Genomic DNA, 15,484 nt, shown 5'->3' with positions numbered 1-15,484 from the left:
GTTTGAAAATGTTTTCGTAAGAGCAGTTAGAATGAATCCATAATATCACGCCATCGTAAACGTATCTGAAGCCAAAAACGTTAGATGGCTCATAAAACGCAAAAATGGCCCACCGCTGTCGTTGGCGTCCAGAATTAGTGGCAGTGGCGTAGCTGGGGGAAGACACACCGGACCAGTGCCGACCACCCCACCCATGAATTTGTCTTTTTTGTTTTCGCCATGACATACCGAGCACAGTACGACAGAAGACCACACCACGTCTGCTTCAAATCAAGAAGGTGCCCCCCCCCCTTTCTCTGCCTCTCCTCTATATATAATTGCTGCATACGCCCCTGGTTTACGGTGCTAATACGATGATGCAAAATTATCGCGTGATGACGTCACCAAATGAAGTCATCATGGCGTCACTATCACTTGCATTTCCATGATGTAACTTGCACTGCTTTCGACCTTCCATAAAAGCAGTAGTAGTTGCAGTATATAGTGGTGGTGGTGGTTGTTCAGAGGAAGAAAGAAAAATGCGCCAATTTCCGCTACCCATGAGGAGGCACAGCTAAGCGCCTGAAGCAGTCGCCGCCACGTTAGATGCAGCAAACTTTCGGGGATGAGGGGTAGGGAAAACGAGCAGACCGAGAAGAGAACGATGGCTTTCACCTTTTAGCAATAAGGCAATCTAGCCCTGCTTACACGGGGAAGTGCCCGCAGTGTGAGGAAAAGTCCTGAGCCATTTCCGCATGCTGTGGGCGTGCCGAAACCCCAAACTTCACCCCTCCACCCAACCCTTCCCGAGAGGACTGGGAAGCTGCCCTGCTCGGATGCTCTGACCTGACGGCCCAACAGGCCTTGGTTGAGCGTGCCCGGGCCGCTGCCAACGCCAGTGGCCTTCCGCAATAGAGAGGCCATCTAGTGTTCGCACGGGGTGGCTGGACCCTTAAGGGTCGCTCCCCACCTTCACTGTACATAACTTCCAGAAATAAATGTTTTTCATCATCATCATCCCAATTCTTACAAACGAATGCATAAGAAGCGATGTTCTTGTGTGTGTGTGTGTGTGTGTGTGTGTGTGTGTGTGTGTGTTTGCCATTTATGGACGCCGTGCTTACGGCTAAAACACGATTTTTCAATAAACAGAGGGTTCCTGGACTAGGGAACCCTCCCACCTTAGAAGACACCGGGCCTCGCTCGGAACACTTTTCTAAATAAACGTTTACTTCTCTCTCTCTCTCTCTCTCTCTCTCTCTCTCTCTCTCTCTCTCTCTCTCTCTCTCTCTCTCTCATTATCTGAGCCCGCTATGGCTGCTCGCTTCTGTGAACATGCCAGAACGGTAACGCAAAACATAAGAGATCGATGAGTTGAAACATTATTTTTGTCAAGCGTTGTTACAGTTGTGTTTCAACAGCCTAAATTTCCAATGTGTACACCTTCTCCTATAAAGGCTTGCCTATCTTCACTGGTTTTGGCTTAACTTTAAAGTTATCGCTCGATATGAACCTGTTTTCTACTTTTATTAATTATCCCTCTCTTTCTTGGCTCGCTGCCCTCCCATAGTCGAGTGCGAAGTACTCTAAAACGTTAAACACTTTTTCTGAAGACACGACTTTCTGCTCTCCCATAGTAAAGTACGAAGTACTCTAAATCGTTGAACACCGTTCTAAACAAATAACTATGTGGTGTGGGCTCTCTCCCATAGTTGAGTACGAAGTACTCGCCCCACCGCCGTGCTCTAGTGGTTAAGGTACTCGGCTGCTGACGCGCAGGTCGCGGGATCGAATCCCGGCTGCGGCAGCCACATTTCCGTAGGAGGCGGAAATGCTGTAGGCCCATGTGCTCACGTTTGGGTGCACGTTAAAGAACACCAGGTGGTCGAAATTTCTGCAGCCCTCCACTACCGCGTCTCTCATAATCATGGTGATTTTGGGACGTTAAACCCTACATAGCCATCAAGTACCAAGTGCTCCAAATCGTTGAACAATTTTTCTAAACACCGCCCTTATTGTCTCCCGCTTGTTGGATGTTTCTTGTGGTAAGATACCACTGCTTTCCCATAATTGAGTACGAAGTACTTGAAGTCTTTGAACTCTTTTTCTAAACACAGCATTGACAGAAGCACAGCGATATCTGGGACGGCATAAAGACCTTTCATAGTATAGTACGAAGCATTCTGTATCCTTGAACAATTTCTCGAAACCCATCCTACCGTATCTCCAGGGACGGCTCACTGCTCTCCCATAGTTGAGTACGACGTTCTCGAAATCGTTACACACTTTCTCTAAACGCAGACGTATCTGTTGAGTGATAAGTGATGTGGCCTCTGTCATAGTTGAGTGCGAGGCACTTGAAATCGTTGAACACTTTTTTGAAAGATGATAATCTTTCTTGGCATACCTCAGCGCAAAAATTTTCATCTGCCAGCCTGTTGGTGTCTGTCCAATGATCCCGCTGCGTGGCGAAATCTTAAGCATACGCTCAAAGCCCACCCATCTTCATCTGGTGGCTATTGTAATCGAAAAGCAAATATTGCGAATATTTGAGGCACAACGTTAATACGTAATTGTTGCAAACGGCTGTACTCATAGTAGAATAAGGAAAGCTGTGAACCTTTTGTTCTAAAGAATGTGAGTTGATTGACTGGTGTAGAACGCGAGGTTATCGAACACGAGTGGCTGGCTGTACAGCATCATTTTGCGGATTGGTTCTTGCATAGGGGAACCTGAATTTCCCGCAACAACAATGTTTGACTATCACGCGTACGCGTACGTGCAGAGGGAAGGTGTCAAGTCACTTTTAGTTCATCGGGCAATCGTTACTAAACTCGCTAGCTCACCAAATCTTGTGCTAGGTGTCAGCACTGCTTAACAATATGGAAATACTCATATAATAAAAGCGGGCCATTCTATGATAACCAGCGCGTAGTACAAAGAGGAAGGACGCGAGGGTATTGTCACAGGGTGCGCTGGTGATTAAGGTTAAGCCCGACTGGGATCAAATTTCTCAAATGTGATGCGCTCCGTTGTGCTGCTTGCTTAGGGAGCCAATTACGATAGAGAAATTCGATCCAGATTAGGCCCGATTGCGATAAGGAGGGACCGTGTGGCACCGTTACAAATTCAGCTCCGCACACCGCCATGCGATCGGCATCGGAAAAGAGTGACCAAATGTAAAAGATGTAAACACTCGACTTTTGCTAAAATTAGGTACCAAAACAGCAGCGTGAACCGCATTAATGCAACATCGAAATAAATTCTCACTCGATATTGAATGTCGTCTAAACTCCAAAACGTACACTAGTTTTCTTTTTTTTGGCGAACTTTCAATGCATGCGAGATTAAAAAAGAAGCACGATCCGTCGTAGTAGCGTAGAACGTGAGGTGCCGTGTCGCTGAGTTCAAGGGCGCAGGTTCGACTCCCGGCCAATGGTTGCCGCCATTTGAAAGGGGGGACGGGAAAAGAACAGCTTGCTTATATTTGGGCGCACGATTTAGTAGTCTGTCGAAGTTATTCACCAATCATGGCGCACCTGATGATCATATCGTAGCTTTGGCGCAAAAAACCACAGCAGTAATTGTTTTTATCAATGAAAGTAAACTATAGAAATGAAATTCAGCTAACAGCGGGCTGTCAAAACGAGATACTCACTGGCCTGCGGTGTCGGCTGCTCCTGCTCCTGAGTGGCGGGGAGCACGACATCTCTCGCCATCCTTTCAGTATTTCCCATGCGCGAGATGTCTTGTTCCAGCGCGAAACTCCTCTGGAATGCGTCCTTGAGGATCAAAGGCGACCGATCAAGAGACAACGTCCTCCAATGTCAGGGTCAATCCGCACTGCGAACGCTCGTCGCTCCACACGCACACACACACACACAAGAAAATAATAATAATGCCCCTGCCTAACACGAACACCACCGCACGATATCACAGAGAAACACCACTGCGCGATATCACATATCCACGCACGTGGGATCCAACGCCGAAGTTCCTGTCACAAGGTGTCACTGCAGCAATCCGAGGCACAGGACCACAGAACTGCACTGTCAGCGTGCGAGAAACGAACCGACACCCGTCGAGAGCGCTGAAAAACAACGCGCTGCTTCGGAGCTGATGCACACGCACGCACCAATCGCCGCGGACGCAGAATGATCGGGTGTCCGGCGGGAGAGTGCAGTGACTAAAAAAAGAGAAAAAGAAATAAAACGCTTTGCATAGAGAACGTTCGAACGGGCGCAATCCTTCGAAGCGAGCCGGTGCCGAGACGTCACTCGTTGCTTCGCGATGCAAGCGTAAGTATACGTTAAAACCACCGGCTGCAAACTCAGCAGACCAATCAGCGGCAGAAGGCACGTGCTCGTCGCGCCCGGTCAACGTGTGCGTGTGTGTAAACCTGGCTTCGTCCGATTCGGCGAGGGTGAGGCTATTCGTACAGCGGCAGGAGCTTCGTCAGCTTAGCCAAGCACCGGCGAACCGGTGGGAAGGGGACGGCAGGCTGGCGGGCAAAAACGTCGCGTACGCACAGGCACGTCGCCGACCGCCGCCGCATCAACAGACGCTCGTCGCCAGCAATGCCGGAACGGAATGGGCGATATCGAGTGGGGGGAGAAGGAGCGACGCCATTAACCCGCCGGTGAAAGGAGATAGCAGCAGCTGTGGCGAGCGGGATGCGGAAGACGCTCTCTGTGCGCCAACCCCTTGCCTACTGAGTATGTGCCAGGGGCCCCCCTTGAATTACGCCGACTCGAAGGGATACTCGGTCGTTTTGAGAGACGGGAGTGAGGCGTCTGACAGGTTATACAAAGATGCTATTCGCGAAAGCCAGGCGGCTGAACCAGCCGCGATACACTTTGGACGTCGCTTTCAGTTTGTTCTGGATAAGTATAGGCCCAGACGCGGGTCAGGCGGTACAGATGATGAGCACATTATAGAAAGAGGAAATGCATGACTAGTCGAGAATGTAGGGGCGAAACAAGTCATACAAAAATTGCTAAAGCTAGTGCGGTGAACCGCTAACACCCCGACTGTGCGAGTGGCTATTGAAAGACGCTATCCCCAAAAGCGAAACCAGATTAGAAGGACCAATGCCTATTTTTTGCGGAACACCACGCGAGTGTTCGCTCCACCTCTCCAATTTTCGAGACGGGAAGCGTAGCGAACCCACTATAGTTAAGGGGGCCGCGTTGCGATTGCCTTTGCTCGCCACCGTTGACCTTCGTATAGTTCCCCCCGATGCCACCCCGCCAAATAAAAGCTCCGATAGAGTTTTTTCATCGGTGAGCATAGCGACTTAATGGCGCGGGCTCTGTAAGGATCACGCATGTCAAACGCCACGTATCCAAGATAAAGTATGATCTCAGCACGCTCGATTTATCAATGACATGAAAAGGGAAACATAGGCAAGAGGCACTGTGTAAGAGGTTTAGGGGAGACCCGTTCAACTCGTCATACCGGCCGCTTACTTAGTGCAAGTGCATGTCAGATTTGTGATGGTCTAGACACTACGCATGCCTGCGGGTAAAAAGAAGCCCAGTGAAGTTGAAGCAGACACAAGTACGCAATGGCACTCAGTAAGCGTTTCGTCAGCGCAGTTCCGTGCCGGTGTCTGTTTTCTGCGGGTCAGTAGCCGAGTACATTAGCCACTAGACCACCACGGTGGGGCGGTGTCTGTTTTCTGCTTTGTAGCAGAAGTGCATGTATTATATTCTAAATATAGCTGCAACGCAACGTTTCACCAATAGGGCTCACATGCGTGCGCACAGGTGGGTGAGGAAGGGGGTAGAGCAAAGACTCCTATACATCGGTAAGAATACCTTAGTTTTTTCGGGTCGGTCAGTCATTAGAGAAAACTTGAAAAGCGCAACCGACGAAGACGGAACAGATGCAAAAAGAACTGGCGCTTAAGCTTTTGATTTATTGGTTGATAGACCCTTCTAACTTGTCATTTTGTTCCACTGTTTGAGCCTCACAAGATATGTCACATACCCACATTGGTCGATTGGTCAGCTGCATCTGTTTCGTCTTCATCGCTTGCGCTTTTCTACTTTTCCCTAATACCTCGTCTTTGCCCTGCGGAAGGGCCTGAGGGGAGGGTATGGGAAAGGGGGGTGGGGCTGTGAGGCTTCGATCTCCCCAGCCAGCTTAGCGAAGAACATTGGCAAGCCTATGATTGGTCTACATTTCGGATGCGGTGGGTTAAGTAAGTTTCGAGTAATTGAACAGGTGATAAGAAATTACTTCGGTAACCGAACTGCCCCGGGGGAACATAGGTCAAGATGCGTGCACGTTTAGTTAATCTGCCGCCGACGCCACGCAAGATGCGACGCCGAGAAACCATTAGGGCGATGCCTGTATATAGTATTTGTTGGAGAGACGACCCCGGATTGGCGCCGTCATACAGTTACACGTATGCAGATCGTTAAATCAACTGGTTGTTGTGCGACGATCAGCGCTCATTAGTGCTAACCAAAGGGTAAGTATTGAAGGAGGTTCGCATAGTAAGATGGCCAGTGGCGATACTTTTTGCGGAGCGACCGAGGGGCCATGCACTTGGCCCGTGCTCGAAACCACGCCGCGCGTCGAAGCGGAATTGCATCGCAGACAGAAGTCGCTGTATTGGTGAATTATAACTTTGATCACTGAGAAAGGAGACAAAACAAAAAGCAACCTGAGAAGTATGTTCAAATTGTCAGCGTCGGAGAGAGGCACAAGCTGGGTCGAACAAACCAGAAAACTAACAGGCAAACGTATCGCTTCCGTACTTGAACACCCTAATGTTCGTGCATATTTATTTGGTATTTACGCAAGGACTCATCAACACGCACATGCTGAAAGTGCCGCCTCTACCTCCTAGCACCATCCCTCAGAGATATCAAAAAATAATAGCGAACGCACGGAAGTCTGTGCCGTGGATATATACGGAAACTCACAACTGCGACTGATTCGGTGAGCTTGCTTCTTCTTGTCACTTTTCTGATAATATTTCTCTAAGTCTTTTTTTATTACGCGGTCTTGTGTGCTGAAACATGATGTAAAATCTCGGGCTACAGGTCTTGTTCCTGAATAAATTTTCTATGTTTACATTTCTCACAAGAAAACCACTGATTGAATGACTGACTGATATGTTTTCTAATTAATTTAATCAATGAATGAGTCAATGATAATAATGAGACACACAATGCATAATGGTCAGCTCTGAAATGCAAGTTTGACAATGGGGTTCTCGTTCATCTCTACAGAGCTATTCATCATTTTCGAATTGGCCCGCCATCGAAATGTAACAGTCGTGGCTGTGGACACCTGACTCCCGACTTCATGCCGTGCTGCGCTTTTTCCCTTTGCTCTCATTTGAATGTTCGTTTCGCATTCCCACGTGTCTTTATAAAATTATCGCGTTATACGCTAATAGTTGTATTCCCTCTTTTCTACTTTTTATGCAGGTACCACGTAGGTTCCAATGTCAGAGTATTGCGTTTTCTTCTGTGTTTTTTTTTGTTAAGAAAACGCATTGAATTATTATACTTACACATATTTCCGTTAAGATGAAGAAAAATGTGCATGTTCATCGTGTGCATGATTGTGAACATTTGAATTGAACTTAATATCAAAGTTACAACGATGCTGGTCCTTTACCCGTTCCTTCCGGTAGTATTTTTTCCCGTGGTATCATATTACTAGGAACGAAACTCCCGCTGTGTGATATGATTTTACAGCAAAAGAAGCGTGCAAGGTGAAGTGGAAAGCCTGGAGAAGGCTCGAATGTCACACGAAGAAACCACTTCAGGCAGATCATCAGGAAACCACAAGGAAATGGACATCTTGACGCTACATCATCTACCGTCCACTGTAGCACCGATACGGTCATCATCGCCACCTGCGATTTGAAGACCTGGAGAGACTACGTGTGCCCATCAATGGCAGCGCCAAACTCGTGACGCGCGATTGTCGAGCCACACCATTGGAGGAAAGCAGGCGCGAACAGCTTTAGGGCGGGAGCACATCTACTAGAACGAGCCCCGTCCATCCGATGCCGTGGAATTGTGGAAGACGGCATCCAAGCTTTCTACTCTGTCGGACTTCCACATTCCACGTTGCCTCTCACAGACATAACAAGATCATGGAAGCGTGACAGTACATCACCGCCCTCTGAAGCAATCCTGCGAGAACACCAAGGATGCTCGGGCCCCGACACCATCGCACCTCGTAACAGTGAAGCAAGTCATTCGGCTGCCAGCAAGGACTACCAGATGTTTTCCTGCCGCGTATGAACTGCGAAAGGGTGTGAAATGGAAGGACAAGCTTCTCCGACCGGGCAAAGAAAGGAGGAAAGAATATTGGACTCCCCTGCGTTCCCCTGCATTCCTCTCACCACTGCCAGACATCGTCTTCGTCTCACCTGCTCTTTGGTTACATGAACGACAACGTACCAGCATTACAAGCGAAGTTTGGCAGGGAAGTGTGGTGCGGCATCGCCATGCATTTAGAACTCGCCTACTCTGACGGCCATGAAGTCCGGTACAGGGCAAATAGGGATCAGTTGCATCTACAGGAAGCAAGCGACCACACCACGGCCTCGGGAGGATGTTGAGTCTCCCATGGGAAAACGTTGGCGGGAAACGCCGCGCTGCGCATAAGACGCGCGAAGAAGAGGGCACAAGGCGAAGCTGCTCGTGAGTCTGCAATAAAAGAACAACGAATCGTTCAACCAGGGAAACGCGGGTGTCCGTCTCATCTCTGCCTCAACATATGCGGTATATGGAGTTCAGGTGTGTTTTAGACATCAATTCACAATAACACTCTATTACGTAAGTCTCGACAAAAAACAACAACAGAACAGTATTCCTTACAAGAAGAAACGCGCAGCAAAAGCACGCAATGTTAAAAACTTATAGGGGCGAGCGCTGGTGCGGTAGGAGATGAAGGCCATATTGAACTAGCTGTCATGCCGCGAACAACAGCGATAACGGTTGTGTTTTTTTTATTTTATTTCCTTGCGCTGCGATGAGATTCGAAGCACACAAAAAACTGTTTGTTCTTAATCGATAGTGAACGCTTATATATGTGTACAAGTGCTCATCGACCGACTATTGACAGCGTCGCACGGCTGAGTCACCGGGATAGCACGCTCGATACGCCATCAGTGCACAAAAAGACGATTAGTGCGAAACGAAAACAAGCGCATCAATATCGCACAGCCCTGACATTAGATGACAGATTTGTGTGTTTGGGCTACGGCCTCGTATATATAGCATCGTTTCGTCACCGCTTTGTGCAAACAGGCGAGGGAATGAGCAGATTTCGTCGATAGAAATGAAGGCAGTACACTAGTTCGTAGCGCGTGGAAAAGACAGCTATCGCTGCAATGAATGAGCACGTCACATAGCACTTCCCGAACATTCACGTTGACACATGTGCAAAATAAATCGAGCATGTCGGAGATAAAGTTCGCCTGTCTGTTTTCACGTGCTCGAAGTGCACCTGAAACCATTGCTGAAGTGGTTCTCATTGCCAAGCGGAATTCGCAAAATTAAAGTTCACTTCACAAAATTGCGAGGAGTTACAGCCACTATTGTGTCGTTCTTTCAGCTTGAACATTTGTAGACAACACAGCAACGCTTCTTATATAACCTAAAAGTTTGGCACATGGTTATGCGAAAAGAACGCGCTATATGTGAAGCGAAAAGTTGTCAATCGTACACGTGAATTCCATGACAGCATTCGGGTAACTGTTGCCATAACAACATGTTGGCGATCGGATTCCAGTTAATCACTCATAAATGAAGGCGGTTTATGGTACATTAGTGGGGCTTGCGATCAATCTCGCCTTTTTTTTTTCACCTAAACTGCATGCGATGATGTTGTCTTGTCAAGTTTTCTGTCACGAAGGAGGCCCGCGTAACAATAACGATCTTTAGGGTCACACCGTCATTCGGCTAATGTAAGCTTACAATAAAAGGCACCTCTGTGGTATGATGTCAGGAGCTCCCATTTATGCAAAATTAGGAGCAAAAGGCGATTCAAGCAAGAAAGTACCACAATAATAATACAGAACAAAGAGAAAACCAATGCGCATATGTAAACATATTATTATTCGGTACTAACACACACAATAAGTAAACGGTAGCAGCATCTATATCTCGAAATTTCAACTATATTAAAAGCAGAAATAATTGCTCGTTAGCTTTCGTAATCTTTATTCATTATATTGCCTCAATCTTATTGCTTTTGTTTGGCATGTGATGTGCTCTTGTAGTCCATGTCGTTAATGGCAGTATAGTTAGTTGCAGTTAACAACGTGAAATGCAATTCCGGTAATATGATTAGATTACATGAATTGAGCGCTAAATTTCAGCAAATCGAATGCATGCCAAATTGTTGCATGTCTTGTTCGCTTCTTTTCTAAGGCAAGTATGTACCTCATACGGTAAGAACATTATTTATAGATCCGGAGAAGTGCCACCCCTTAAGGTGACATCGCGGGCTGCTCCCATGTGGGGACAGTTAGATCTAGCCTAAGCGTCGCATCGCAGGCTCTCTGGGCAGCCCAAAGTTGATGTTCATATTCCGAGGTCTTGGGAGCGGAGCTTCATTTGTGCTCTGTGACGTCCTTTGCCACACATAACGAGGGGCGCGGCCAAAGCATGTGCTCCAAATCGCACGTTGCACCGCAGTGAGGGCACTGCGAGCTGAAGACACTTAGGAATAGACAGTGCATGGAAGTGAAATTCGGATATGAGTTTGTAGCACCCTAAGGGTCACCACCTTTGGTATCGTCAGCTTTTTGTGTGGTAGAATAAATACTCTTCTTTTCAGCTAGAAGTGATTTGTGAATTCAATTAACGTGAATAAAGTGTCCTCGATGCTGATAGCGTTATCGATGCCACGCGATAGCGGGAATAAGAAGGCCGTAGTTCCGGTAGCACATTTTCTGGAGCGGTTCCAGCTGCACTTTGATGACGTCCCTAACGCGCGGACAACTGTAACGTTGCACACACTTTCTGGGTTGGACGCTGGTTGCGGAATAAGATGACGTCACGGCGATCGGATCGGTCATGACGTAGAGACGAGCGTATGCCTTCAAGACCACCTTCTTCGATCTCTTTAGCAAAGACGGGGACTTCCCTATCAAACGATTGGTACATAATTTTCCTTCAATTCGATCAATCGTTTCAGGTGCGTATTTCTCAACATTTCTGCCACTGGCGCCAGACACGTCTTAGGCTAAACTCGGAGAGCCTGGCGGTCAAGAGCAAAGCGAAGGTCGGTCACTGCAATCGCGAGATTTCCCCGCAACACAGAAGCGATGCAAATTCAGGCGGGTCATCCTATCTTGTAAACATCTTTTTATAGCCGTCAGAGCTTCAATTTCGTCACACCAGAAATCTGACGTGCTTTGTGGGCATTCCCATATTTCTTCAATAGAAGTGATGTAGCTGCTATTGCAAGATTCCTCTTTTTCTTGGCAATGTTGTTTTTCTTTGACAGCTTGCCACCGCCGCGTTGATTCGACGCATCTGACACAAATTGTACCTTACGTCGGCGAGCACTCCACGCTAGCGTGTCTGACATTTCGAGCCAAAAGGTTTCTCAAGATTCTCAAACACGTAGTAACGCGAGAGCCGGCGCGAGAACCAAAGCCTTGGCAGCGAGGAAGCTCCACCAAGAGCTCCTACGCCATCTTTGTTTGCATGTCACGCACGCAAGTTAAACTAGCGTCATCTTTTATCGAAATGCATGCTCTAAGAATCGCTTTCTTCGAACGCTATCTCTTCATTAGAAAAGCATATGGCATCCCGGGACAAGGCTATTTCCGTGATGACGAACGAAGAAAAAAAAAAGAGTCCACTTCCTCCCTAAATATTAAACGTATAAATTTCGAACCACGTTGAAAAAGAAATTACTCCCATCAAAACGAAGCCATCGCCTGCTGATCACATATTAATAATAATAATCACTGTTAGGATCTAGCGTCTCAAAACTTCGATATAATCATTAGAGACGCCACACATAGGACAGGTCTCCGGAAATTTCTACCACGTGAGATTATGTAACAAGCGCTTAAATAGAAGTTTACAGGCTACAAGCATCGTCGTCTACATCGAGAATGTGTTCGGCGATGTCGGGATCAAATTTGCCACCCTAGGGTCCGCAAAAGAGCACCATAAGCACTGTACACATCTGTGTCAGCTAAGGCTGACCACAATAGTGACGGCTGCTCAAGTGGTGGTTGTATTTGACGGTTGCATACCTCGTCAAGAAGATGAATTCCCACACATCAAAGTCATATGTTAATAAAGCACAGTTTTGTGACAAACATCGCTGGGCCGGAACTCTCAGGACTGTTTTTAGGGGTGAGGAGACGGGAGTGGGCAGAAGAAGTGATGAAGACGAGGTAAAGTTTGACGGCAGAGGAGGAGAGAGACGACTGGTAACCTTGGGAATACCACCTCTATTCCGCCCGAAAACTCTGCTGACCCGGCAAGATGCACCGTGTAACGTTTATTCCACGACGAGGATGGTAACAACAATTTTAATGGGCAAGGAAGCAGAATATGTTTACTAAGGAGGAGGAGGGGATCGGCCTGGAAAGCGAGCTTCTAGCATGCTTTCCTTTAAATGGAAGAGCAGGAGGAGATGTGTGCGCGTCCCGGCATAAAACGTGAAAGAATGAGAAAGGGACGGGAGGGAAGGCAAACAAACGGTGGCTCTACTAATGACTACACGACCGGTTGTTGCGCAAGCGATAAGATAGAGTGTAAAAAAAAAAGACGAAATCGCCCTCGAGACACGAGCAACGGGTGGCCGCCAACTCGTGTTTCTCGATGTATAGGCATCGATGTACGCGGTCACCGCCGTCTTGACACGGCGAGATCAAGGGCGCCACGCAGGTCGACGCCAGTCGGACTGTCGCCACGACGCCTGATCCCCCTTGCCCTCGCGTGTTCATGTCCCGCCTTCATTATTTGTGTACCCTCGTGACCGGTCCTCGCGCAGGGGCTCGTACGCTCGAAATCGGTTAAGACACAAACCCGAGGAACAGGCTTTTTTTTTTTTGTGCAGACGAGCAGGCGCCAGGCATAATATGCAAGACACCTCGAAAGAAGGTGGCCTACGGTAACGCGTTATTTATGAATCGTGAGAATGACCGAAATGACTCCGTACGTACGTCGGCTATAGCTTCAGTAACTATATATATAGGGTATACGTGTACCAGCTGTCTTTCGCCTTCATGTCCTCCCAGAACCAAGCATCGTTTCGCATTTGCTTTATGGTATTGATACGTGTGTTAGTATGGACCGACTATCTACGCCACACGCTGTTTGTGTTGGTGGCGAGTGCTTTCGTATTGGGAGAGGCTTCTTGAGTTCCGCTTCGAAGCGGCGCCGCCTCCGGAAGTCGCTGCTTTCGCGGTGTTTGGCCTGCGCGGTGTGTCGGTACGTGCCATACTGCACGTGATATTAAAGTATTATTGTCTTGAGATAAAAGTTGGAGGCCGACCGTGCATGTTTCTGAGGCCCGGTTTAAGTCGGGTTTCAAATCAGAAGGGTACTTAGCCGGAAGAGTGCTATAAAACAATAAAAAAAAAAGGCGAGAGTGCAGGCTGTATGTTTGTATGTCATGTCTTGCCTCTTCTATTGACAGGGAGAAGGGGTGGATATTACGTGTGCATGGGCACCGCTACCTTAAATTGTTAATTGTGTGCGTGTGTGTGTTTTTGCATATCGTTATGGGAGTCAGTAAAACTGGTGAAAGTTCGAATGCACCAACTCAGTCATACTAACGCACACGTTTCTACCGTATCCATTTGGTCGTTAAGATAGTAAACGACAAGGCTGTAGGCCACTCTGGTCCCACCGAAATGTCTCCGTAAAATACTTATTACTTTCCTGAAAAGAAGTGATAGATTGTCTTTCTAACCTATTCATTGAATCATGAAAACGCCAAATCAAAGAGCCCACACCTAAAACACGAGATAATTGACAAAAAAAAAAAAACAGAGAACAAAAACCGCATCTCCACGAAGTGAATGATGACGAGTGGGTGAATCTAGGCCTTAAGGTCCCTGATGTCTACGTTGAAGACGCCAACTAGTATAAAGGATGGACATTAAGGCTCGACAGACGGATACATGCACGGACGGATGGATGGACACACGGATGGACGAACGAATTGATGGACAGATGGAAGAATGCATGGATGAATGGATGGCGCAGGTGGTCATACTAGAATGATGTACACATAAAGTTGGTTTTTTACACAGATTTTTTTTTTGTGTTTCATTGAACAGCTGTCTAGTCTCGGTTTTTTGGAACACGAAGGACGCCAGCAGGCTCGGCCAAGAAAAGCTTCGCCCCTAAAATGTGCTTACACATCATCGCAACGTAGCTTGCAGTTCGTTCCGATGAAGCTGACGCATGTGCCGGGTGTTACGTCCGGCCAAAAGATGCCCTTCAGGCCCCAGTGCAGTAGACGCGCCCGGTATAAGCGCACACATGCACGCAACTACTGAATATTTGCGCAAGGACGTTGATCGACCTCGTGATGCTTGATACAAAGCGAAAAAAAAAAGCGACGTAGGCAGCCACCGGCTTACTGCTGCGCGTGAAATCGATTCCCGCGTTGCCTGGGGCCTGCCGGATTATTTATTGGACGCCACCCCCTTCGTTGTAGATGCAGCGACGTTTTTTTTTTATTAGCGTTAGCTTTTCGTGATACGCTAAGAGATTTACGCCACAAAGTTTATTATAAAGTCTCATAAAGTACCATATTATAAAGTTCCATAATAAAGCCTCTAAAGTACAATAAATACCGTAGTCACAGCTTATGATTAAGATAAGCTCTGGCGTGGTGGAGGGGCGGGGGTAGTGGTTTTGCGAGAGAAAATGAAAAGAAAAGTGAATTCTGCATCGAAGTGCGACCCCTGAGCAGTGGTTCACAAAGAAGAAAGGATAAGGAGGAATGTTAAGAGATAAGAAAGAGAAGTAGAGATTGGGAGATAGAGACGCCGCGGTGGGGGCCTCAATCGGCGAGCGGCCGTCGAAGAGAGGAGATCGCGAATGAGACAACCGTCTTGCACGACATCCGCCGAGCGTCTCTCTCTAGCTTTCACCTTTACAGGTGCCATATTTGGTTTGTTTGCAGAAACCAATTTTCGCGGCGTCTGCCGCCAGATTGGCTCGCCGCATACCAAGAGGAGCGCTAGTCAAGAAATCTCAAAATATGGCGGCCGAACCCGACTCGCTCGTCGTGTCGCACTGCACGCAACTGTATGTTGTAACCAAATAGAGTTAAAGTCACTCTATGTATACATGTGCTTCACGTCGCGATCTCGCCGAAGAGGTAGTATAGTTCACATGACCGAACTTGTCGCGGTCTTCCAGAGCCAGAAGAACCCACCAACGCCGCGGGTATCGACGGATCTTTCTGTTTTTCATGAATTGCAAGACAGTGGCTTGCCAGCAACGTAAGCAGCACTGCGTCTTCCTACCCAGTCATCAGT

General features: G+C 47.6%; 1 protein-coding gene across 3 annotated transcripts in view; it reads right to left on the bottom strand.

The window, feature by feature from the left end:
- Window positions 1-15,484, bottom strand: part of LOC142761612 (prestin-like) — a 253,597-nt gene that overhangs the window by 164,156 nt on the left and 73,957 nt on the right. The window contains exon 1 of one of the 3 annotated variants that reach the window (XM_075895899.1): window positions 3,638-5,185. The exons of the other annotated variants lie outside the window; for them this stretch is intronic. Coding sequence (XP_075752014.1) covers window positions 3,638-3,716 — 79 coding nt within the window. The 5' untranslated portion in view covers window positions 3,717-5,185. Of the gene's footprint in view, window positions 1-3,637; window positions 5,186-15,484 lie in introns of those variants that run through there. 3 annotated transcript variants of the gene reach the window in all.

This window comes from Rhipicephalus microplus, chromosome 5, assembly GCF_043290135.1.
Source record: "Rhipicephalus microplus isolate Deutch F79 chromosome 5, USDA_Rmic, whole genome shotgun sequence".
Classification (NCBI taxonomy): Eukaryota; Metazoa; Arthropoda; class Arachnida; order Ixodida; family Ixodidae; genus Rhipicephalus; species Rhipicephalus microplus.
This window is presented reverse-complemented; position numbering and strand designations above follow the sequence as displayed.